The 27,684-nt window shown below is 37.3% G+C and overlaps 1 protein-coding gene across 2 annotated transcripts in view; it reads left to right on the forward strand.

Annotated features, from left to right (window-relative positions):
• Positions 1 to 26,864, forward strand: part of TLL1 (tolloid like 1) — a 192,994-nt gene extending 166,130 nt beyond the window's left edge. For both annotated transcript variants that reach the window (XM_073341559.1, XM_073341558.1), the window contains 5 exons: positions 5,600 to 5,725; positions 6,677 to 6,804; positions 13,412 to 13,625; positions 21,182 to 21,432; positions 24,865 to 26,864. In XM_073341559.1, the coding sequence (XP_073197660.1) occupies positions 5,600 to 5,725; positions 6,677 to 6,804; positions 13,412 to 13,625; positions 21,182 to 21,432; positions 24,865 to 24,999 (854 nt within the window). In that variant the 3' untranslated portion in view covers positions 25,000 to 26,864. The remainder of the gene's footprint in view (positions 1 to 5,599; positions 5,726 to 6,676; positions 6,805 to 13,411; positions 13,626 to 21,181; positions 21,433 to 24,864) is intronic.
• Positions 26,865 to 27,684: the final 820 nt, after the last annotated feature.

The raw sequence follows: 27,684 nt of genomic DNA on the forward strand, positions 1-27,684 counted from the left end.
TTAGAGAGGAGATGAATGAGAAGGATCATGATGAAGGTACACAAAATAATGAATTGTTTGGGAAAAGTAGATCCGGAGCTTCTATTCCCTTTTTAAAATGCAAGAACAAGGGGACATTCAATGAATTTGAAAGATGGCAAATTCAAAGCAAATAATAATAAAAAAAAAAAACTTGTTTGCACAATGCATAATTAGATGATGGAACTCATTGCCATGGCATATTAACTGATAACTGAAAGCTGAGCAGAGTTAAAAAAAAATTAGACATTTATGTGGAGTTATCCAGTTAGACTAGTAAATATATTTTTGAAAAAGTTTTGGAAGGGATATAAACACTCATTATTTAAGGCATAAAGCCATTTCTAACTATTGGACTTTGGTAGGAAAATTCCCTTGGGGGCAGCTTATCCCACAACTGGCTGCTATGGTGTTTTGTTGTACCTTCCTCTTTAGCAGCTGATCCTGGACAGTAGTGGAGACAGAATACAAGACTACATGGCCTATTAATCTGATCCAGTAGGATGTTCCTATGAATTGCCAAGCAACAAATTGACTGTTTCTGTATGAGACATCTCATGTAGTCAAATTTGGTGGACAAAATTATGACAATCACATCCCACAAACAATTCTTGCTAAGCCGATATTGATCCAAAAATCCAGACACAGTGAATTGTGGCAGTACAAGCCTTTCAGCATCATACAGTCAGATCTCAACTGCCAGTTTTAAAAAAGGGTAAATGGGATGACAGGTAATTATAGGCATGCCAGCCTGACATCAGTTGTGGGTAAGATAATGGAGTGGCTAATTTGGGACTCAATTAATGAAGAATTAAGGGAAGGTAATGTAATTAATGCAAATCAACATGGGTTTATGGAAATCAGTCCTGTCAACCTGACTTGATATCTTTTTTTTATGAGATTGTCAGTTTGGCCGATAAAGGTAATAATATATTTAGATTTCTCTAAGGTGTTCGACTTGGTACCATGTGACATTTTGATTTTAAAAATTAAAACAATATAAAATTAATATGGCACAGATTAAATGGATTAAAACCTGGCTGATAGGTCACAAAATATAATAGTAAATGGGCAATTATCATTGAGTGGGTATGTTTCCAGTGGGTCCCGCAGTGATTGGTTGTTCGCCGTATGCTATTTAACATTTGTATCAATGACTTGGAAGAAAATATAAAACCATCACTGATAAAGTTTGCAGGTGACATAAAAATTGGGGATGTGGTAAATAAATAAGAGGACAGGTCACTGATTCAGAGCAATCCAAATTGCTTGGTAAATTGGTCTCAAGCAAACAAGACTTTGATTATGGCTAAATGTAAGTGTAGACATCTAGGAACAAAGAATGTAGGCCATACTTACAGGATGGGGGACTCTATCCTGGGAAGCAGTGACTCGGAAAAAGATTTGGAGGTCATGGTAGATAATCAGCTGAACATGAACTTCCAGTGTCACGCTGTGGCCAAAAGAGGTAATGCAATGCTAGGATGCATAAACAGGAACTCTAGTAGGGGCAGAGAGTTTATTTTACCCCTATATTTGGCACGGTTGTGACTGCTGCTGGAATAGTGTATCCATTTCTGGTGCCCACAATGCAAGAAGAACGCTGATAAATTGGAGAGGGTTCAGAGAAGAGTTACATGAATGATTAAAGAATTAGAAAACATACCTTACAGTGACAGAATCAAAGAGCTCAATCTATTTGCGTAACAAAAAAGAGAATGTTAAGTAAGGGTGACTTGATTACTGTTTGTAAGTATCTAAATGGGGAACAAATATTTAATAATTGGCTCTTCAATCTAGCCCAGAAGGGTATAGAATGATCCAATGGCTGGAAGTTGAAGCTACCCAAATTCAGACTGGAAATAAAGTGTAAATTTTTAATAGTGAGAATAATTAACCATTTAAACAATTTACCAAGGATCTTAGTGGAATTTCCGTCACTGACAATTTTTAAATCAAGATTGGATGTTTTTCTAAAAGATATTCTCTAGGAATTATTTGGGGAAGTTCTTTGTCCTGTGTCATGTAGGAGATCAAACTATATGATTACAATGGTCCCGTCTGGCTTTGGAGTCTGGGAATCTCAGAAACACAAGATAAAAGGATAACCTTGCATGATTGCCATGGTTAATAAGTGTTCGTAGATGCATAACAAAATGTGAGTGGAGAGTTCTGAAAACAAAGGTTTATGCACCAAGTTTAACATGGTCATAGAAAAGTATACATTTTAGGGGATCAGAGAGACTGAGTCAACCACTGAATTCCATTCATACATCCATTTTTTCTAATAATAAATTCTTATCTCTTCACTAGCAATCAGCATCCAAATTTTCCTCGTGTTCCAGGGCGCACAAATTTAGCGAGGAATGCTTGTGTGTGAGTGTATTCATGTGCTGTCACTTGAGGGATGTTTCAAGGTGATTTTCTATAAGTAGCAGAACAGATGTTGTAGAGATGTAATGTCGTGTCTTGAGGAGTGGGAGGGGATAACTTAAAACCATCTTGGGGCTACAGGTAACTGATATTTTTTGGAATTTTTTTAAATTAAATATTAAGTTTTTAAGCATAAAACTTCCTATTACAAGTTTTGTGCCCTTCATGTGAATAATTGGGCAACCTATTGCAAGCTGCTGTGGGCACACAAGGAAAAATAGGCGACTGAATCATTCAACATGGCCTTGCTTCAGAAAAAAACAATGTTTGATTTTCTGTGTAGGAAAGGTGATGGTCATGGGAGCTGCTATAATCATTTCTTTGAATAAGGTTCTTAAACAATAGAATGATTAATCACTGGTAGCAACCTGTTGTTAAACTGCTTCCATTTATCATTTGCTCTAGAGTTATTTTTGTGGTTTTAAATAAATATGATGTTTTGCATGCTCATTTAAAACAGTCACTGTGTCTGATGCATGATAAGAATGAATATTACAGGGGTCTTTTTTTTTTTGGTGGGTTATGATTCAGTGAGCAGTTAAAAAGAAAAGCTTAAATGTTTCTACCTTTGAGCAGATTCATGTTCACCTCTGGCACTATCCTGGTACATTTTTTTCCACAGACAAGAAAACTGCCTGCAAAGAGAAAATTTTTGTTTTTGAATCATGCAAGGACTTGATACAGGTTTCCCCCTCAGGCCGAATACGTATTATTCACAGACTGGTGGCCTCTGGGGGTCTCAGAGGTATGACCACATGTCCTCTAAATTGTTAAAATCTAACATTTTGTTGAGAATGGATCTTTCCCTATGCTGAGTATTGAAACAAACAAAAAGGAAGAAAGCATCCATTCAAAATTGGGAGACTGATTTCAATCTGTCAGCACAACAAATGATTTTGTTTTTACTAAGCAAAATATTTGTTTCTGTAACTAATACAGACTAATTTTGAAACTGAGCTACAGATATGATGGAAAAATCCATACTGATTTATTCAACATCTGTCAGGTTTGTTCAACAACTGCATCCTTCTTTAAGTGTGCAATTAATTATTTCCATGCTAGTGTCACTAGGCTTATCTCTTCTGCCTTTTGATTATTGTTTTGTACAGAGCTGATCTTTGAAGGGATCCATCATAGGACCATTTCTTTATGCACATGTCCCTTTTGCGATTATTCTTCAGAATAAGACATACTTATTTAATGTGAGGTAGACTTTTCTGTTTCAGATAATTTGGTAGACGGGGAACTGGAAAGGGCCTTTATTTTATTTATTACAAAACTTTACTAGAATGTCCCTGTTTGTTACCTTTCATGAAAGCATTTGAACTTACCTTCCATTCTTTTCGCTCGGTTATATAGGAGAGGAAATGCTAATGAGTTTCTGTTATTGTCAGTTGCAATCTAATTTCTCATTTGCTTGTCATCCTTCTAAGTCTGCAATAGGGAGTATGTGCTAATGCTTGCTTTTGAAAAGATGAGAGATTAAAACTTTTGCTTGAAATTAAATAATGCTCCTATTAGAAAGCCTGCAAGAAGTATCCTTCTGAGTTTTTATGCTTTCCTAAATGATCACAAATATAAACCGCTTCTGTGAAGTGTGTTTACTTTTAAACTGTTCCTCCACATTCAACTCTGTTCACATCTGCAGGAAGCTCCCACGTACTCTCAGTGCAAACAGATTTGAGATGTATAGTACAAATGAAAATGCAGTGGAAACTTGGTTTTGACTTGCAGGATTTTGCTATGAATATATATCATCCTGCTGTTGCTGTACAGCAATGTATTGTAAGTACAAATAGAATTTATTGAAGAGCCTGCAAGTCAAAAGTCAAGCTTCACATACATTTTGGCAGGTAAAGCTCAGGTGTATGTAAGTACTTAGACAATAAAGATTTATTTTGCTGTATTACTATATATGTGCTTCAACAAAGGTAGCGAGAAGTAATACAATATGAGTAAAATAGTAACAAGAAGCTTAAATTATATATGGCAGCTTGTGTTTTTGTAGAAATTCCTACTGAACCAAACACGGTCTGAAATATTGCATATTAATTTTGTTAAGAAATAACACTCCCTTTCGTATGTCTTAGGAAATCTGCGGGTAAATGAGATGCATGCTCTGCATTCCAGTTCTGAAACAGTCTGACTTCTGATATGACCATAATTTGTTCTCATTTTTTTGCCTGTTGAAACGACAGAGGTCGGTGTGATATGGCTTTATAAATGTATGTCAGGAACACTCTGCCAGTTTTGATTTAATTGACCAGCCCCACCTAAAATGACAACAGCCAAATGACACAGAATGGTGGCAGCTGATGCCTTTTGCTGTCATGACTGCCTGTTAATCTAGTTTGCCTTTTTTCCCTGCAGTGAATTTGGTGGCTGTGTAATGTAGCTCATATTTTCTCCCCTACCGTCTGGTTGATTTCTAACACACTAAAAGCTCTTTTAGAGAGGATTACTTGTTAATAAACAGGACTGCATGCTATATGGCATATCTCCCTGAAATAATTAACATCCGTTTCTTTTCTTTGCTTTTTAACAATGTATTTTCCTTTTTGAGATGTTTTGTAATGTCCAGATTCATTAAAATCAAAGCACATTTTTTGCTCCGCTAGAACAAAACAACGAATTGATAAAGTTTATGCTGAGTAAATTATTTTTAATATCAACATGTGCAGAGCTTGAAACCTTGTTTGGCCTGAACATCCAATCTGCGTACGTTGTAGAACTGGTGTGAGGTGGGAATACCTTATGTGTTTGTCCAAATAGTAAAACTCCTTGTTGTGCATGGAACTGTAGCCACTGAAGAGATACTTTATGAAATCTATATCAATAAAACTAGCTGAAAAAGTAATATTAGCCATTTGTTCTATATCCTTTATTTTCTTGAAACTTTTTTGTCTCTCTTGAGAAATAGACCTCACTTTCCATGGGAATTTACTAAAAGAATAGTGCCATGGTGCAAGGTTGCAGGCTGAACAATGAATGGGTAGAACTAAGGTACAATTAAATTGCCATACTGAGAAGAATAAGGTCTGTGCCTTGGTTTACCCTTTTCTGGACTTAAACATTAATATAAAAATGTTGTCTACATTCTACAAGCTATAGATGTGATGCTCACAGAACCATGTTGTGTATCCCTTAGACAAGGACGAGTGTTCTAAGGACAACGGTGGCTGCCAGCATGAATGCATCAACACTATAGGAAGCTATGTCTGTCAGTGCCGCAATGGATTTGTACTACATGAAAATAAACATGACTGCAAGGAAGGTAAGGGTTAGGGCATTTGAACAGCAGATAGTAGAGGCGACCCGGCTGTCTTTTAGAAGGTTTTCTTCAACTCTGTAGAAAGTTATAATCATGTAGAAAAGGGACATACCTTTTAATGCAAACCAGCAGGGTCTACATGGGACAGTTAGAACACTCGACAAATCACATCCCTCTAGTCTGTACTGTGGTGCCATTTAGACAAGCCCTTACCTTCCTTCAGAGAGTATTGTGAGGCTTAATTCCCTGATGTTTATAAAGTCTTTTGAGATTCTTGAAGGGAAAGTACTTAAGAAGGTGGAGTAGTTTTATCATTTTATCCTTGCTTTATTTAGATTTAAATGTTAGTTTTTATTTAATGAGAGGCACTTATACTAATTCCATTAGGACAAAGAAGACCTTGTATAGTCAGACATTTCTCTGTAGATATTCACAATTCATTCTCAGTCTTTTGCCAACAACAGTATCTCTCTCTTTCTATTAATCGTGGTTTAACAACCAGAATCAAGGTTCAATACCTTTAATGCCTGCTTTAGCGGGAGGGCAGAAAAGCAAAATATGAAATTTTCAGGCAGGAGTTCCATTCTGGGTTTCTCTACTTAATTTTATTTGTGAGGAAGGCTTAGTAGAGGGAATAGCAAAATATTGACTTCATTTAGATAAAAGGTTTAGGCATATCATTCATATATATAGTTTGTTTATAGAAGGTTTATGTGATCCATTGTAAACAACACTGTAAATGTAATGGTCAATCAGTAAACAAGCAATGCTAGATTAATCTCCATGATGTATTTGCCAAAGGTGATGAACATGATACTGGATACTGAGGAGGTAATTAGCTAGCTTCCTGAAAATCCTTTCCTTTCAATGAATCAGTTGATAAAAAAGTCTGCTTTTCCGACTACATCTTAACATAGATTTCTAAACTAACTGATGCTATCATTGTTGGCACAGCTGAGTGTGAACAGAAGATCCATAGTCCGACTGGAGTCATCACAAGTCCTAACTGGCCAGACAAATACCCAAGTAGGAAGGAATGCACATGGGAAATCAGTGCCACTCCTGGTCACAGAGTCAAATTAGTAAGTTATTTAAGTTTTTTTTTTTTAACCAAATTTCCTCCTGAGCTGACCAGCTACTTTCACAGGCCACTGTATGAAAATAAGATTGATCTATGTTCACTGGTCAATTGGCAGCCAAAAAGTATGCCCTTTATGTTACACTAGTTAGTAAGAATCCACTGACTTTTAAAATAAAAAACATTATTTTTAAAATAATGAATATTTACGAAAATGTGTTGTAAAGATATCAACGTTTTAAAACAAAGATTAATATGAAGTTTAACCTTCAGTGAAGAATTATTTTAAGAGTGTTAAGTAAGTGTTCCATAATACTTAAATGAAAATTCAAAAAGTCTGATTTCTTTTATCTCAAATATTGGTTTGGAGTATTATTTTTGTCTGATTATATATAGTTGGTTCAGGGGCTTGGGACACTTTCATGTACATAATTCACATGGACATTGCAGATTCACTATACAAGGTTTCTGCACTTTGGTTCTCAGCTTTTTTTAGATTTCCCCACATTATTATGGTACAGCACTGAGCTTGAGAGATGGGATGCATTTAAGGGTGTGTCCACACTGCAATTTGAGGTCTGATTGCAGCTCAGATAGACACACTTGCGCTAGCATTACCCCATTCTAGCATGGCTAAAAATAACAGTGAAGACATGGCAGCAGATGCTTCAGAGTGGGCTATATAAATACATGGGTCCATATCCCTTGGGCACATACTCGTGCTGCTAGCCTGTGCTGAAGCCCATGCCCTTGTGTCTACACTGCTATTTTTAGCTTTGCTAGTGCAGGTTGAGCTAGTGTGGGTATGTCTACCTGTGCTGCAATCATACCTCAGAATCCAATGTAGACATAGCCTAAGCCAACTTTGTGCCCTCCTGACCCTGAGCTGCTCCAGGCACTGGAGAGGACTCTGGTAAAACAGCCCTGGGGCCTGTTTAAGTTATGGCAGATTCCCTGGACTGCCCTCTGGGAATAGCACTGCCCAGCATCTCCTCAGCTCTGCATGCTGTGGCCCCAACCCAACATGCCCTTCCAACCCTTGGGATGTCCCCTATATGTAAGGCTTGTGAAACGATACTCAGGTACTTACAGCCATCTTCTGCAGTGTTAGTGCCAGGAGAATTGTTCTTCAGTCAGTTACTGAACTCTTAGGACCTCTTTCTGCTGCCTTTTCAACCCTTTTCCCTGGCATAAAGAAGCAATGCCTCTGTCCCTTTGTGGATCTGGCTCTAAATGCTTAAACCCTACATGCAAAGAGGGGATGAATGCTCGGCCCATTCACTGGGTTCAGTGAGTGTTCAAGTTGAGTGGAGAGGGAGGGTGGGCCTGTGCTGGCTCATTCCCAACAAGTGAACTTCTCCCATATGAACAACTTTTATTTTGTGTATATCTTATCTAGCCAGAGGCACAGACGGATTTTTATAAAAGCACTTTGAGTGCCTGTAAACTCAGCAGGAAAGCACTTGCATTTGGATTTCCTTGCTGAATTTTAGTTTTCTCTCTTCCAGAAGAAACCATTCTTAAATCTTTATCAACTGTTCCTTTTTCATTTGAAATAGAATCTGGGTAAACATTTTCAAAAGCACCCCAGAGGCCCAGTTTCAAAAGTGAAAGTCAGTGGAAGAGAGAGTTGAATGTCAGTGAGAGTTATGTGCCTAACCTGCCTAGGAGCTTTTGAGAATCCCACTAGGCTGTACTACCTGCATTTTTGGGTGCCTAAATACTATTGAAAATCTGGTCCTAATCACTTTTGAAAATGGGGTTTAGGCCCCTAAACCACTTAGCTGTTTTCAAAAATGTTGTCCTCCATCCTTGAAAAAATCACAGAGCTAAAGGGTTAACAGCCATTCTGATCTGCATAGTGAAACTCTGTTAATCAAACAAAACAGGATTCTTTATTTATCTAATGAAGTGTTCAGCAACCACTGAAAGTTAATGAGAGTGGAGCACCTAACTCCCTTAAGCTCTTTTGAAAATCTCACCATCATGTATAGTGGATAAGTATAACACTCATTAGCAAAACATTTCACAGCTAGAAATTCCCAGCTGTGCTAAATGTTTGTATGGGAAGATAACACACTATATTATTTTGTTCACAGTCTTGTTAGCTGCTTATCACTCATTTTGTATTTGACCCGTATACCAACAAGACTAATGCAAAACTTCCATTTTATAAATATTTCCTATTTTGCTTCCAAACTAAGTTCAAGTTCATTCCTACTTTTACTATGCCCTAATGAACAGAAAAGATATGAGTCCTGAAGCTGTGCATTATTTTTGAAGTTCAGTGTATCTAATCTTTTCCTGTGAGTGCTCTTAGTTTTGATAAATCATTGCAAAGTCTTTTCCTGGTAACAGTAAAGTGAAGAATTCTGTGTAATCAAGGGTTCCAGGAAACAATGGACGTGTACTGTGGAATTTTTAAACTAGATGTCCAGATGAAAAAATAATGCTTATGAAACTGTCTACATATGGCACAGAGAGAGAGAGAGAGAGAGATTTTAAAAGCTCACTTGACACTTGGAAATTAGTCTAGGTGAAGCTTAATTTGAGGAACACCCTATTGCATATATAAAGATGATTTTTGAACAAATGCCTGGAAATGCATATAGATAACAGAAAAAATAATGAGATAAAAGAAAACTGCAATAATTTTGCTCAGCCTATTCCCCTAAAAGTTCCCAAGTTCATAAGAATGGCCATACTGGATCAGACCAAAGGTCCATCTAGCCCAGTATCCTGTCTTCCAGTAGTGGCCAATTCAAGATGCCCCAGAGGGAATGAACAGAACATATAATCATCAAGAGACCCATCCCCTGTTGCTCATTCCCAGCTTCTAGAAAACAGAGGCTAGGGACACCATCCCTGCCCATCCTGGCTAATAGCCATTGATGGACCTATCCACCATGAATGTATCTAGTTCTTTTTTGAACTAGGCCTTCACAACATCCTGTGACAAAGAGTTCCAGAGGTTGACTGTGCGTTGTGTGAAGAAGTACTTCCTTTTGTTTGTTTTAAACCTGCTGCCTATTAATTTCATTTGGTGACCCCTAGTTCTTGTGTTATGAGGAGTAAATAACACTTCCTTATCTACTTTCTCCATACCAGTCATGATTTTATAGACCTCTATCATATCTGTTCTTAGTCATCTCTTTTCCAGGCTGAAAAGTCCCAGTTTTATTAATCTCTCCTTATACGGAAGCCATTCCATACCCCTAATAATTTTTGTTGCCCTTTTCTGAACTTTTTCCAATTCCAATATATCTTTTTTGAGATGGGGCTACCACATCTGCACACGGTATTCAAGATGTGAGCGTACCATGGATTTATAGAGAGGCAATATGATATTTTCTGTCTTATTATCTATCCCTTTCTTAATGATTCCCAACATTCTGTTTGCTTTTTTGACTGCTGCTGCACATTGAGTGGATGTTTTCAGAAAATTATCCACAGTGACTCCAATATCTCTTTCTTGAGTGGTAACAGTTAATTTAGACGACATTATTTTATATGTATGGTTGGGATTACGTTTTCCAATGTGCATTACTTTGCATTTATCAACATTGAATTTCATCTGCCATTTTGTTGCCCAGTGACCCAGTTTTGAGAGATCCTTTTGTAGCTCTTTGCAGTCTGCCTGGGACTTAACTATCTTGATAGATTTGTATCATCTGCAAATTTTGCCACCTCATGTTTACCCCTTTCTCCAGATCATTTATTAATATGTTGAATAGGACTGGTTCTAGTACAGACCCCTGGGGGACACAATATTTACCTCTCTCCATTCTGAAAACTGACCATTTATTCCTACCCTTTGTTTCCTATCTTTTAGCCAGTTACCAGTCCATGAGAGAACCTTCCCTCTTATCCCATGACAGCTTACTTTGCTTAAGAGCCTTTGGTGAAGGACCTTGTCAAAGGCTTTCTGAAAATCTAAGTACACTATATCCACTGGATTCTCCTTGTCCACATGCTTGTTAATCTCTATTCATCTTGATAGAAATTATGATTCCTCTGATTTAAATTATGCAAAGAGTATTTAAAGTTCTTTTATTTCAAAATTTTATTACCAACCTTAATAATAAAGGCAGCTGAAAAGCAAATTCTTTGTGTCCCTTGAAATGTAGGGATGCTATGGATAAAACTTTAAGCCAATTTCTAATTTGTTTAATATTTCTTGAACTGTTTGAATGTTTTAAATAGTTTAACATATAATATTTGCTTTTTCTTAAATCCTCTAGTTCTCATAAATCCTAATTGTAATTCAAACATTTAAAATAATAGCTTTCACAGATTATTGATTGTAAGGAGTGCTTCTGAACTACTGACCTTTCAGATTGCAGAACTGAAAAAAATACAGTGTGATTTTCCTTTGAAAAACAAAACAAAAAATTAAAAATCAAACTCAGAACTATAGACTGTTCTTACAGCACATACAGAACTCCCATTGATATTCACAGTGGATTCACTGAATTGAATATTTAACCAGCTCTTACAGCCTCTCAGTGGTTTTTGTCTGTTTGTTTGTTTTTGTAATTAATCAAATATTGTTTGGGGCCCAATGACAACACATACCTGGCTGTCTGAAGATAGGATGGTTGATTAAAATTTTAGAGTGGCAATGGGGATTGCTGCACTCCTGTTTTTATTGCATCAATGATTTCCTTCCGCTCATATAAATGTCAGCTTTTCCTATAAAATGAATCTGTGTCCGTTCAGTACTATCTTTTCACTCTCCAGTTCTTTGTGAACTAAAACTGATATTCTGAGTATTCTTTCTCATTTGCCAAAACATCAGTGCTTTAGCTATATGCAATTCCTTTAGGACAGCTGGTAATATAAAGTGCCATCACATTTTATATTGGCTGACTTCCATCGGGGATTCAGTAGATTAGACTTGCTTTGGTGTACCAGACAGAATGATCAGTTATTATGTGTGCTCAGAATTAGACTGTTTGCTTTTATTCCTTTTAAATATTGCTTCTTAATCTTTTAGCTTGCTTTGCTGGAAATACACTGCATACAGTTAGGAGCATTAATTCCTAGAGTGCTTTTGTGATATGTTATTGTATGAACAAAACGTAACTTGAGAACCATAAAATTACTAATTAATAATAATAAATAAATTCCACTGAATGATCTTTCAATTTAAGGTTAATTGTGAAAATGTTCAGAGAAGCCTAGAAGTATTTCAGCCTCTCAATGCTTATACATAATTCTCTATGACCTTTCATCATTAGGCTTCTCGTTCAAATCTAGCCCAGTTCAGTAGTGACCAGAAGTTATATCTCATGGCTGTTTGATGTCCCATTTGTAATAAGCTTGGTGATCTTAGTCCACTCCTGAATATATATCTTCCATATATCACATAAATAGCACACTTATCATGAGTTGGAACACTAGGTGGCAGTCTCCATGGAGAAGACAAGAAGGATCCGGAGACTGAACCATCCCTTGCTCCTGGAAGTGGTCCCTTAAGATTAGGTTCTGATGATATGGTTCAGAAACTCCCCCTACCTGTGAGCTACCTGTTCTGTGGACAAATAAGTTTAAGATTGTAAAAAGTGACTTGTGATTTTTGGGTGCCCCCATCTTCAGACAGTTTAAAGGGCCTGATTTTCAGAGGGTAGGGGCCAGACTCAGGGAATCAGACACCTTCAAAGTGTCTTCAGCTGGGTACCCTAAAATTGAGGGACTGAAAATCACTAGTCACTTTTTAAAATCTTGGACAACTGGACTCCACTCTCCAGGGCATTGAGGAGAGTTGAGTCTCTAGGAGCTCAGATAAACACTAAAATAAGTGTTGCTGTGTGGAGAAGAAATATACAACAGACCTGAAAGTAAGTAATACTTGTGACCTTTAAGATAACTTCTACAACTTTCCTCTCTCTTTGAGAGTTGGTGACAAGTAAAAGTGAGTTGTGTTGGGATTTATTTACAAATTCACTCAAAAACCTTTTTTGCAGCTTTCTTAGACTGATTTCCTGGAGAAAGATTATTTTAATTTGCTGAGTGAAGCCTTAAATATAACCAATATTGTAGTTATAAAAATTGGTTTATATGGCATAATTTTCAAAGGACTGTGCTGTATATGTTTTACCTACAAGGGTCATGTGGAAATGTCGTTTTCATTGGTTTAAAGTGTATTGAAGAAGCACATATATAAAAGCACAACATCTCAGAGATGTTGCAGGGCCCCAGTTATAAAAGGAACCAAGAGATTTCCTACTTTCTGGCTGGTTTTGGATGTTCTGTGAAATTTGGAATAATCCTGGAAACTAATTGTATGAATTCAACGGAATGGCTATGGTATTCCAGATTTGCTCTGTTCTGCCATTGATATTCATTGGACACAAGTGTTCTCCTAGTCCCTTTCAGGTGAAGCGGTGCCCTGCCAACGTTAAAATTCACTGTCTTTATTATTACTCTTCTTCCTTAGAGTGCGTCTGTCATTCAAAGGTCCAAGCTTATAACCGCAACAAAATTACATGTGCTATCTCAATTGCATGCAGGCTGTATGCTGGAAACCTACATAAAGTAAATGTTTGTTATGTATAAGATATAATATGTATTGGAGTCCTTCTTAACACACTATTTTGCTTTCTTTTCAGACCTTTAATGAGTTTGAGATTGAACAACATCAGGAATGTGCTTATGACCACTTGGAAGTGTTTGATGGAGAAACAGAAAAGTCACCAATTCTGGGACGTTTATGTGGCAATAAGATACCTGATCCTCTTGTTGCTACTGGAAATAAAATGTTCCTCCGGTTTGTTTCTGATGCATCAGTACAAAGAAAAGGCTTCCAAGCCACACACTCTACAGGTTAGGAAATCAGGATGTTATTTACTGATCATTTTCCCTTGATGAAGACATTCAGGATTTTCATGTTCTATGAGCAGAATTGTTTAGTAGATAAATCAGTGCTACCAATAAAGCTGAACAAATCCTTCGAGGCAGTAGATGAAATCTAAACTCAGAGATGAAAGGAAATATTGTCAGGATTCTAGAATTAACTCTTTTTTGCGATCATATTACTTTTTTTGTTTTGTTTTTGGAAGGTTTTTTTCTTTTTTAACCTTAATGTTGTTGCCGGACAGTCATTAAAAAGTAATCAGTTACTTTGAAAAAAGATCTAGTAAAGGCCAAAAGGAAGGCAATGCTGAATTCTTTCCTGAGGAAAGCTATGATTCCTTTTTAAATTCAGCAGATTTGGGAAACAGGTTTTCAAGAAATTTGTATTCTTATAATTGATGCCATAGCTGACTATACTTATAAAAGATTCAACGGCCTCTAATTTCATTTCCAGTGGACCTATTGTAATGTAGTGTGCTGTGTACCAAAATAGTCTCTGATTTTTGTCTTCTACGAATTTAAATAAAACATGGGAATTTGTGTTAACAGGTAACACTATTTCTTCTACAGTAAAAAAGAATGGTAAGCAAAGGTAAAGGTAAGCAAAACAAAACTGACAGTCTTGCTAAAATAAACAAGGTTTTAAAAAGTCTCCTTCAGGCTTAGCAGTTACTTTTGGTCCTTGATAGGAATTATTGTCATTCAAAATATGTTCTGAAATTCTATTAATCGGTTGCTTAGGACATTTTCCATGTTACAAACATTATTTTTCTGAAGTTGCTTGGTTTACAATGACCCCTAGTGGTGACTCTAAAAATGTTAACCTCCAAGACGTTATTTGGAAAGGGAGGAGAAGCCATTCAAAAATATTAGAGAGCAGGGGTGCTGGAACAATTTATATAGTGGGGGTTCTGAGAGCCACTGAACCAAGCTGTAAATCCCGTATATAATGGAAACCACTTCAAGCCAGGGGTTGTGGCAGTAGCCCTAGTTCCAGCACCTATGTTACAGAGTAGAATAGAATAATATTTCCCCAATCTCTACAGAAGAAATAATATTTCTTCACTTACCACAATCAATTCTTACTCAGGGATTATTTTTCAAACTGCATATTAAAGCGGATATTATATAAATATGACTTCCAGCATACTGAGGCTTTGCAGATGCACACAAATCCCTATTCTTGATTATAAGAATGAGTAGTCTATATTTTATCCATGTAGTTTAACATTATCTAAAACATCACATGCAACATAAAAGTGCGTGTGCAACTATCAAATCATTATAAATTAATATTAAAATTCAAATTTGGTTTTTTCCCCTTGCATTTTTGTGGAGAAATAATCCTTGATACTTTGTGTGATTAATTTCTCCTTTTGGCATAGTCATCAGACATCAGAACCTGGGCTCTTTCTCACCATTTGTGTTCTGATGCTGGAAAATGAAAGCATTGTTTACCCTGACGTTCAGTGTACTTCTTTTTCGTGTTATGAGACCTGGTTTGCAAACACTTAGTAGTACACTCACGATGTGTTTGCTGGATCAGGCCCTTCCTTATTTCCCTTTGTATCAGCTGCAATTGTACATCTACAACCAAATGTGTCACATGTACATTTTAACTCTTAAGAGGGACTGAAAAAATTATCATGTGTTTTATTTCATCTTTTCCAAATCCTACAAGATCACTTGTATTACCCTCTCCAGTCTTCTCTACCTTCTCTATAAAGGTTTTATAATGATTTTCACAAAATTATATATAAAAGGTTTGATTGGTCCTGACTACAATTTTACAGTAAATAATTAAAAAACAAAACTATTGGTAAAGATGGGTGTTGTAATACTACTGATTTATGTAGTTTCTTTCCATTTACACAATTGCAGTAGTCATTACATAAAGGAAATTAAAATCTACGTCCGCAGTATTTCTAAGTGTTACCAGTTACATTGCTACATAAACTCACAGAATCATAGAAGATTAGGGTTGGAAGAGACCTCAAGAGGTCATCTAGTCCAATCCCCTGCTCAAAGCAGGACCAACCCCAATTAAATCATCCCAGCCAGGGCTTTGTCAAGCAGGATCTTAAAAACCTCTAAGGATGGAGATCCTCCCAAGGTAACCCATTCCAGTGCTTCACCACCCTCCTAGTGAAATAGTGTTTTTTCTAATATCCAACCTAGACCTCCCCAGTGCAACTTGAGACCATTAGTCATTGTTCTGTCATCTGCCACCACTGAGAATAGCCGAGCTCAATCCTCTTTGGAACATCTCTTCAGGTAGTTGAAGGCTGCTATCAAATCCCCCCTCACTCTTCTCTTCTGCAGACTAAATAAACCCAGTTCCCTCAGCCTCTCCTTATAAGTCATGTGCCCCAGCCCCCTAATCATTTTGTACAGTTAATGACTTACTGGTATTTCCCTTATAAATGTCTATTTGAAGAGGTTTATAACTTCCACTTAATGTGGAAACTTTGTGTATGATATCTCAGCACAGGTACAGTGTTTTCCTTCAGAATGTTGAAAAACAGAATCTGCTCGATTCTTTTTTAAGAATGAAGGAGAAAAAAGGTGTATTTTTGCTCATATATGATTCAAAGTGAATTTTTGAAGGAAAATGTTTCACAAAATGTCCATTAAGGTAACTGAGAAGCCTAGCGACTGATAGCATAGGGATACAGTTTGTATGTACAGTTTGTACAGAATAAGGACTTTATCCTGCAGTCTTGATGAAAGCATAACCATTCATTTTAGTGGGAGTTTTGTGAATGGACACAAATGAATGGACATTGCATTTATGAATATATAATCAAATATATAATCATTGCATATATATATTGCATTTTGAATATATAATCAAAGTTTTCAAAGCATATATTATTTTTCTTCATGTTATTGCTTCCATAACGTAATACATAATATGTCATTTTAAAAGGCTAGATTCCATGGGTGAGATCAGGGGTGGTAGTGAAAAGCTTGTGCCTGTGTAACCCACACACCTTCTGGGTGTGGTGTTGTGTCCCATCTAGTGGCATCGAGACCACTTAGAGAGAGAGAGATAAAATGAGTCTTCTCTACAGCCTTAGCTAACAGCCAGTTGGCTTTTAGCTCATGCGGTAGAGGCTCATGCACTAAGCTCCAGAGGTCCCTCGTTCAATCTCGCCTGCCGATGACCGGGGTCTGTCGGCATTACACCTAACCCTACATGACTGCAAGGACAGGCAGAAAGAGCTCAAGGAGCCATTCCACTCTCTCCTTGTACTGGACACAATCTTCTGGCTTTACAGTTCCTGCCACAAGGCCAGAATGAGCCTACTAATCCCAGAATGAGCAGCCTGATACGGAATCCAAAGCTGAATTCGGAATCATGCCACTAAACTTTGTATTCCCTTCCAGATTTTCTGGACAATTATAGAATCATAGAAATGTAGGTGTGGAAGGGACCTCGAGAGTTCATCTAGTCCAAACCCCTATGCAGGAGCAAGTAAACCCAGACCATCCCGGAAAGGTGTTTGTTCAACCTGTTCTTAAAAATCTCCACTGATGGGAATTCCACAGCCCATCTTGGAAACCTATTCCAGAGCTCAACTATCCTTATAGTTAGAAAGTTTTCCCTAATATTTAACAGACAAGTGTTTCTCATAGGTCAGGTTTTCTAAACCTCTTATCATTTTTGTCACTCTCCTCTGGACTCTCTCTAATTTATCCATATCTTTGCTCAAGTGTGGCACACAGAATTGGACACAGTACTCTGGGTGAAGCTTTACCAGTGCAAAGTAGAGTGGGATAACTACCTCCCATGCCTTACATATAACACTCCTATTAGTATATCTCTGAATGATATTAGTCTTTTTTGAAACTACATCACATTGCTGACTCATATTCAATTTCCAGTTCCCCAGATCCTGTGAATTGATGCAAGGTTTCCAATCACAATTGGGTTTTTTGGTGGTTGGTGGTTTTTTTCAGTTGTGTGGGTTTTTTTTGTTTGGTTGGTTGGTTTTTTGCATTTTATTTTTGTTTGCATTTATCAGACTTGAGAAGTGATGAGTATTTTGGGAGCTGAATATGTTAAATTTCTTAAACAATTCCAGTGGATTTAAAATATTAATTTCCTGAGACTAAAAATCCATGTCTGCAGCACAGATTAAAAAATTAGTATTTAACTAAAATTAATGTGCTCATAATTTAAAATTAATGTATTCCTGCCCATAATAAAGGGGTGTAAACTATTTAGAAGCATGTTTTAAAAAGCATGTATCTGCCAGGAGATTAAACATTGTTTTTAAATGGTTGTGAATTCCATACTCTAGAACAAACATTAGCCTGAACACATTTTAAACAACTTTTAAAATCAGTTTCTCTACCACAGTTTTGACATAACATAGATGAGTCCTAGAGTAAAGTTTTCAAAAGTACCTAAGTGTCTGAATAGTATAACTCCCATTGTCCTCGATGGCACAGAAAGGAAGACAAGACACCAGGAATGACACTAGGCTGCAGCTTTACTGAATAACACACTTGGAAACTATCCAGCAATAACTCCTTTGGTGCAGGTCATCCTTCCTTCTGTAACCCATACCACCTGGGGGAGGGCTGCAGGCAGCCCTCCACGCTGTGAGCTTGGTCCCAGCACCATTGCTGGGACCCCACCATCTTCTCTCATATAAGTGGGGTTGTCTCCTCACTGTACCAGACATTAGGAGTCCTGGTTCCGTTCCCCACCTTTTTTAGGACAAGCCTTCTAGTAGTGCACTTCCAATTTATCAGGGAACTGGACACTCCATTGAGCAAGTAGCTGCACTGGGCACTTGCTGAGCTGCAACATGAATTTTGCAGTGCAACCTATCGACTGGTTCCTGGGATGCTGAGAGGAAGGCAAAAAAACCCACACTGCCCAGGCCAATCTGGTTAAAAAGGTGACTAGGATGATGCTCACAGTGGGGGGGGGGGTATTTTGATCAGTGTGCAGAATTGTGCCCTGGGCAGGGAGAAGGGTTTATAAGCCCTTCGCTTGTGTGCATGAGAGCCAATAGGCTTATGCTGTGGCCTTGCATCCAGCCAGTCAAGGAGCCCCCCTTCCTACCCTCCTCAAGCTCACAAGGAGGCTGAGTGCCCATGGGAAGGGGAGGAAACAAGAAAGGGTCAATCCTTACGGGAGCCAAGTGTTTTCTTTCCCCTAATGGCCCTAACAAAGCCTCCCCATCTCAAAGGCTGACCGGGGGGGTGGTGTGCATTTTTAAAAGTGATATAAGCACTTCAGACCCTAAATCCCATTGATTTCTAATGAGCTTTAGGTTCCTAAGTGCTTCAGTCACTTTGGAAAAGTGGACTTAAGATCTTGTGAAAAATTCCTCTCTATTTTTTAAATTGGTTCTCCTTTTATAAATGTGAGAAATTCTTGCTTTAAAATTTTTGCAGCTGGTAATATGGATGGAGATTTCTTTTAAACTCATAGAAAACATAGCATATATGGGGGAAACAGTACATACAGTTGATTAAAAGTATTCCTTTTTTACAGCTGTTCTATGTCTTAAATGTGTAAACCCTCTTACAACCTACCCTCTTATTCCAGTCAAAAGCAAAAACTTAACTGAATTCACCAAAAAGTGAAGTAGCCAGTAAATTAGAATAAACAGTAAACTGAACCCAGGTGAGGCATCTCATCTGTAGCTTTGATAATGCGCAGTTGTGAAGTGCAAAAAATGCACACAAGTACATATGTATGAAACCTCATGAAGGTATCCTGTGAACCAGGTATGGGGGGATTTCTGTTTTTGTCAGAAAATGGTACATGCTTGTCTAGAAAAATTTAAAATTCTATGCTGAGCTATAAATCAAGTTTAATAGAATCATTCCACTTACATATTATATAATATTTTCTGTTTTGCTTGTCTTGATTCTTAATAGATACATTTTCATGAATACGATAAAGTGCAGTTTTAAGCATCCATGTGTTCCTATTATTATTTCCTACCTGAATTCAGAATCTTCAGCATATGACATCACAATTTGTTGTTGTTAAAGTTGGGCCTGATCCACAGAGTTCATGACCAGCTCCTCCCTCCTCCAGAGCTCAGATGTGTTTGGATTCTGGGATTTGTTTTAGCTCATCATAAAATATAATGCCACTGCAGAGGAGCTTAACATAAACAGATTTTGGTATAAAGTATTGGGGTAACCGTGTTACTCTGTATCCACAAAAACAACAAGGAATCTCATCTGACGAAGTGGTTTTTTACCCACAAAAGCTTATGCCCAAATAAATCTGTTAGTCTTTAAGGTGCCACTGAACTCCTTGTAGATTTTGATATAGTTACTGTAGAAATGAATGTCATAAGCAGAAGAATTTGGCCTGGTGAGAAATAAGGAGCAGATGAACCCGTAAAAATAAGTGATCTATTTTAATTGAAATCTCCATAGGTGTTAAAATTAAAAGATCCCAGCCAAACCTCCCCTAGAAATCTAAACAACAATGCAGTGTTTTTTCAAAATATAGTTTTACATGTGTTCTTAGCTGCTTTTAAATAGTGCCTTTAACTTTAATTCTAATTCACCAATGTAGTATAGAAAGCTAAACACAATGAAAATGCATAACAAAGAACAAATATTTATTAATTCAAACTAGTTAAAATGTTGAGAACAGAAGAAGTAAAATAGTTATGTTTTGATCTTCAAATATACAATAATAGCTGCTTCTGTCAAGCAAACTGTTTGTAGCCCAGTTTATGGGTCTAAACATTCTTTTTCATGAAGTGAAATGTAACATTATTCAAAACAGTTTTTTTCTATAAAATGTAATATACATATTTTTAAACTCGGAATTTTTTTTGACGAGCTACACCTGAGTGAATCTGTAAAACAAAATGTATCGTAAACCATATAATTAGAAATTTACTAACTCATATAGATACATATATTATGAAAATATTGACATACAGTATGTAATGCCCCAGCATAAAGCTTGATTTGGCTGCCCTTATGTGCATCTCAAATGTATATTTTGAAGGATATCACACAGTTTATTTACATTCTCTGCAAATTTGCTATCCTCTTTTGTTAAAAATTATTTACATAATGGGAAATGATGTATCTAGGGGTATAACAAGATGAAAGGAATGAATTCTGCAGCATTTTATTACAATTTAAATTTGTTGGACTCTCATTTTGATTCTTCACTGCACGTTCAGTTCCACATTTGGGCCTTAGCAGGGCACAAGGGTTTCCTTGCTCTCTTTTAGTACCTTATAGGCAAGAAGTTCCATTAAAGTTGTAAATTACTACTTAGAGACAGTAAGCAGAATTAGATCCATATGACTTTTAAAAAATAAATTTTAAATTATGGGCCAGGTTCTGCCACCCTTATTCAGAGTAGTACCTCATTCTGCAAAGTAGTCCCATTAACTTCCGTAGACCTATCTGTGGGGTAAGGAACTACTCATCCTGAGCAAGGCTAACCTTATAGGAAAAGGGAATGATGAGCTGTACTGAAGAAAGCTTTTCCTTATTCTTTCTTTGTTTCCTTCATGCAGAGTGTGGTGGTCGACTGAAAGCTGAAATGAAGCCCAGAGATCTGTACTCTCATGCTCAATTTGGTGACAACAACTACCCAGTTCAGATGGACTGTGAGTGGTTGTTAGTATCAGAGCGTGCCTACCGAGTAGAGTTAACATTTCAGACATTTGAGGTGGAAGAAGAGGCAGATTGTGGTTATGACTATGTTGAACTCTTTGATGGCCATGATACAACAGGTGTGAGACTTGGTCGATTTTGCGGATCAGGGGTAAGTAATCAGTAACTGAAGCTTATATTTATGGACAGAAAAGCTACAAAATAAAAATTCTTACAGGGTCCCTGTCAGGTAGTTTTCTCCAAACTGTAAGCTTTGTCAAAAATAAATAAAATATTTTACCATCTTGGAACAATAGACATGTTTCTATGATTTCAAAAAATATTCCATTGAAATATTTTCAGTCAATAAGTATTCTGTAGTCTTTGTAGCCAGATTATTGCATCATTATGCTAGTGCATATGAAGTTGAAAGTAAAATTGTTTAGTCTGTTCTATATACAGCACTCGTCACTTAAGTATCTGGGCACTTCGTAGTACTGCATTAAGCAATGTGATTAACATCTGTCACGTGGTTTGTTCTCTTGTTCCTTTCTAATTTCTAATCTGATTCTAAAGAAATATAGGCCTAGAATGAGAGAATAATTTTAGCTTAAGTAGGAGGCTTTCCATAGCTGTGCCACCCAAGTAGGATCTCTGAAAAGGAATTGTGGCTCCTGGGAGAAGATAACTTACTGCCACCCTAAAAGGGTGCATCTTATGTCTCCCTTTCAACTGGCCTAGCTCTGCAGGCCCAGTGTGTTGAGGAAAGGGGAGTCAGGGCTCCACGCATTTGCTGACAGGGGAAGAAGGTAAGTATCTGGTGTACAGCTCTTGCTTCTTGTTCTGTTTGTCTCACTGCACGTAGAGCCAATATTTGACAAGATCGGACATGAGGTGGTAGAGAGCATTTACTCCCCTGTATGGCCATGTTGGGACCAAGAATAGTCAAGCCCTAAGAAGTATGAGGATCCAGATGTCTCACCTCAGGCTGACTTGCTCTGAACAGAGCCAAATCAACCCCTTTTAAAGCATATTAGGCTTGAGGGAAAGGAAAGGAGAGAATGATAGAACCCTAACTAACTCTCAAAACAACAAAAATACAACTGGGGCGCAATTCTGACATTCTACACTGAGCAGTACCTCAGTACCTTTGCCAGTAGACCCAAAATATGAATAAAGGTGTCAGAACAGAGCCCTGTTCCACCCTCCGGGTGACACAATTCATAGTTTTATGACATGGGTGAATATTCTGACTGTTTTAGCTTTCTCTAAAGCAATTCACTCATCTCATCCTTCTTGCTATTACCTGCTATAAAAATGATACTGTCTGATCCATCTGATTTACACATCATAGTGTAGTATATAAGCTCCAGATGTGTTGTTGTCCATCATTTGTATAACTGACCTGTCAGTACAAGGAACAGCACAGGCTACATTAATAAAAATCTTAAATATTTTTCAAGTGGCATGCTCCAGATTTTATATTTAGTTTATATTAAACTGACCACCCTTTAATAAAGGGAGAGGAGGTTCAGGGAAAAAAAATGGCCTAGACCTGTTGACCTAGCTTCAAACCTTTTATGCAGGTTGCAGAGGACTCTAACTCTTCTTTTAGACTCCCAACACACCTGAAGCTCACTTCCCTATGCTGCAATGTTCCTATAGATAATAGAATCCTTCCTAAGCTATGACCCTCTAGTAGGTCCCAGCCTTCCGCTCACTTGTCCCTATTGTCTGCATTTACAGTTAGACACATGTTGTTGATCTCCTTGCAGTGCTAGTGTGACCACCAATAATTACAAATCTTACGCAGTCAAGGGCACTGCAGGCACTCTGGGAGCACAGCCCCAAGCGGGGCAAAATTTGAATTCAGTATAAACCAGATCCCAATAGAGCTGCGGTGCTAAGCAATGGGATCATCAGAAGATAGGGGTGGTCATGTTAATTGTGGTAAGTAGGAGCCATTGTGGAGATAGAAAGAGTAGGCATATAAAAGTTTGGATCCACTCCAAACAAGCATTCTAACTGCACTGAATGTTTTAACCTTTTAAAATTTACCCATGGCTAGTTTTCTTGAGGACAGCAATACTAGTTTGTCATGTCTACATTACACAGTTTAGTTGCCATCTGGCTTTTCTAGACTTTACTGTACTAGGATAGATTTTTAGCAGAGCATCCAAATTAGACTATATTCTGCTGTCCATTATGGCAGTATAATTCCAGACTATCCCCTCTGATTTCAGTGAGGTTACTCTGGATTTGTACCAGTACAGTGGAAAGCAGAATTTAGGCCACGGTGTTTTGAGGTATTGAATTGTTATAATTTCATTATATAGGTTAGTCTATCCAGAGTAGACTTCAGAGAGACCTACTCAAATTAGGTGAATGGGAAACATGATAGCAGATGAAATTCAGTACTGATGCAAAGTAATGGAAAGTAATAACATTGGAGGAAAAAACACAATCTACTAATACCCTTAGTGTTCTATATTACAGTATCATCTGAGGAAAAAGGACCTGAACATCATTGTGGACAGCTCAACAAAGGCCTCTGATCACGGTGCAACTGCAGTGAGAAAAGGAAACAAAATGTTAGGCTGCCATAAGAATGGGGTAGAGAATAATACAGAAAATTACATAATGCCATTATATAAACCAGTGTTTAATCTTCATGTGGAATACTGTGTATATTACTGGTCACCCCATAAAGGGTGACCAGCAGAATAGAGGGAGTCCAGGAAAGGTGATGAGAATGATTTGGGGCATGGAAAAACTTTCACGTGAAGAGTAATGAAAAAGATTGGGATTGTTTACTTTGAAAAGGAGATGAATAAAATGAGACGTGATAAAAGTACATAAAATGATCAGTGGTATAGAGAAGATATATTGGGAGCTTCAGTTCTGCCAGCCTCCTAATACTAAATCAAGGAAACGGTCAATAGAATGGAAAGGTGGCAAATTCAAAACTGATAACGGAAATACTTTTTTACACAACACATAGCTAGGCTGTGGAACTCATTGCCACATGATGTCATTTATGCCAGGAATTTAAGATTCAAAGAGGGACTGGACGGATAACAAGAATATCCAGTTATAATAGTTAATACTAAAAAAAAAAGTTAAAACCTCATACTTCAGGGTTATCCTCTTGGGGGCTAGGATGAGTCTTCTTGGAGTGGAGATTATATCACCTCTGGCTACTGTGGGGTTTCTTCCATCTTCCTCTAAAGCATCTGGTTCTGACCACTGTTAAAGACAGGCTACTGAACAAGATAGACTATGGGTCTGTTCCAGTGTGTATAGTCCTATTACATTTTTCACTATGTTGTTCTGGAAAAATGCTGTATGAGTCTCTGAAATGTGTTGCTCCGTTGTTTTATAATGTTAGACTAAGACCTAGACTAAGACCAAGGGCTGCCTGTGTAAAGGTGTTGCATCCACCTTGAATGGTGGTATTGGTTCTATCCACTGTGAATGGTGCTGTTAAATTATACTGCTTAAAGAGGAATAAAAAAATCCATATAAGAAAATATCTTAACTGAAAAAGAACTAATAGAGTCAAAGGTGAAAAAAATAACTTTATTTATGTACTTATTTATCCTAGCCACCAGAAGAAATTTATTCAGCTGGGGATGCCGTTTTACTCCATTTTCATACTGATGATACAATCAACAAGAAAGGATTTCATATACGATACAGAAGTATAAAATATCAAGATAGTGTTCACACCAAAAAATAACGCAAGAACCTCTATGCCAGAAAATAAGAAAGAGAGAGAGAGAGTTAGTGTGATGGAGAGGAAGGAAGCCGTATTTTTTACTGACATTATTAGCACAAATGTTTTATATAAGAGGTTCAGTTGGAAGCAAATTGTATATGACCAGAAACATTTTAGTTCACAATGAAACTTTCACCCATCCCAATGGAATGGACATGGTGATGACATGTGGGCTCCATGCTTGACTGTCTCTGCAAAGCTGGTGAAAAGGCATTGCATGCTTCCAGGGAAACTATAAAAGCTTTTGTTTCCAGCTTGATGTTTGTATAGCTGCTTGCAGATTCAATCACTTAAATTCAGTGGAAGTGACCTTGCAGACTGTTCTTCCTTCTGAAAATTATCTGGTCCAGGAGAAAAAATGCTCCTTCAGGTCACACACTCAGAAAACTGTCCTTATATCTTATTGAAATTGCTTTGGCTTTGTATCAAGGATACAGTGCATGCAAAGACCATAAAAGGAGATATGAAATGGGAAAGTCTTCTGAGGTTGGTCTGTACTTTTGTAGGGATTCATCTCTCCTGTTAGTTTACCAATATTTTGAAACTGGAAAATCACATCTCCTGAAACGTAACTGATTTCATTTTACCAGCATATTGAAAAGTCTGAAACATTTTATTCATCGCCATTATTAGTACACTCAGAATTTGGATAGTAAGTAATTGAAAATGTCAAGTGTATCGGTTAAGTAAGGTATAACTGATGATGTGCTCTTATTTTGCACTGAGCCCGATAAGAGACTGAGTTAATGTTTAACAGACCTGTTGTAAATCAATCTTTATCCACTGGGAAACAGAAATAATCATGAAAAGAATCATCTGAAACTCCAATTACTGATTTCATTTTCAGTAGTAAAATCATAACTGCTGCTAACTCGTATTTCCTTGGAACATTTTATGAACGAGCTAATTATCCGTTTTAGCTAATCAGAAACAAAGCTGAAAGTAGTACCCAAAAGAAACGTTTCTCAACCCATTGACAGAACAATATAATTTGTTTTCTGGAAATAAGAATTTCTATAATGGCAAAAAACAAACAGGATTTGTTGTTGAAAGAGAATTTCTTTGGTGCTATTCCATGAACATTAAACACACAATGAAGACGTTTTAGACCTTTGAGCCAACAACCTGCAGATCATGAATGTCTCACTATGCCTGGCTGCATCTGAAGAATAAAGACTTAATACGCGTATGACGAGATCATTGCAATGGCAGCACTAGTCCTGTGGAACAACTACTACTATTGCCTTAGAATTCTTGCACATGATCAAACAGATCTTCCTGTAGATACATCTTTAATTTGATAAATAATTTGACAACTTGAACGTTTTAATGTATGTCAACGAAAAGATCTTCAAGCAAAAACCCACCTGCAGAGCTTAGATCATCCACTGTAAATACAGTGACCTGCTTTTGATGTAGAAATATGTTACTTTTAGAATGAACTATTCTATGTGCTTTAGGCCATACATGGCTTTAGTCATGATGTATATGCATTATGTAAGTATGTATGAATGAGTGCTCCAGACAGGTGAGAGGTGTTGTATGGATGAACGGTTAAATTGTGCCAAGTTCTGCCAGAACCCTGCTTTACCGTAGCAACTTTTCTTTAAAGGTTTCATAGGCAGGTAAGTGGGACTTCTAGTCAGCAAGAACAGAATTAAAATGAAATGTTACAAGAAATATTATTTTGATATCCTTTGATGTAAGTTGCTACCCAGATTAGCTTAGTTCCTGTTACCTCACCATGAACATTCACTGGCACTAATAAATCTGGTGGGGTTTTTTTTTGGTTGTTTTTTTTACAAAAATAAAAACTAAACACATGTGTAGGCGTCTTTGGCTGTATTAACCACTGATTTATGTTGCTGTATCTCCCTTTTCCCTTCCAAAAAACTCTCACAAGTGAAGTTCAAAGAATGAATCATTTTTATTCCTCCTTTGGATATAATTGTACTTTTCTAATATTGCATGGATTTACTTTTCTATGGATCGTCTTTCAGGGTGCTTGCACAAGAAGAAATGAACAACATAAACTGGCAGAGTGGAGCAGAGTTGCTCCAAAATCTTTCCGTACAAACTCCTGTCATAAAACTTAATGCAGCAGAAAACTATGCTTTAACTTCAATGCACAATATACTGGCATAGTTTGTTCTATTCTGGAATGGAGAAAACATTTTAAGAAAACATTTTATTAAAATAACATATTTAAAGGGCTAGAAGAAGGGTTTGAGGAGGGGATAAAGGGCAGGGTTGCTGGGCTCTTTTCACACCACATCATTGCATGTAATCTTTTTTCCCTTATTAACTTTTGCCCTCTGGTCCCATCACAATATTTTCTTACTAAGTTCTGTGTAGTGCAAACTGAACAACATTTGCCCTAACCACACAGGAGAATTTCAATCCTTTTTTCCTCCCCCAACATGCTACACATTTCCCCACTTGGTGAAGTTTCTTCTGACCACAGAATTTGGCCCACGATGAGGATGATTATTTGGTAGGCTCATCCCAGTTTATGTAGGGAGGGGCTCCTTCGTGTCTGAATCTCCAGTGAGCAATTGGGGTGGTCAGTCACTTCCATTCTGAGGAAGACAGCTTAGACTGGGCAAGTTGAGGAGAGAAGTGAGCAAACTCAGATGGGTCCATCCA

The sequence above is a fragment of the Lepidochelys kempii genome, chromosome 4 (genome assembly GCF_965140265.1).
Source record: "Lepidochelys kempii isolate rLepKem1 chromosome 4, rLepKem1.hap2, whole genome shotgun sequence".
In the NCBI taxonomy this organism is placed as follows: Eukaryota; Metazoa; Chordata; order Testudines; family Cheloniidae; genus Lepidochelys; species Lepidochelys kempii.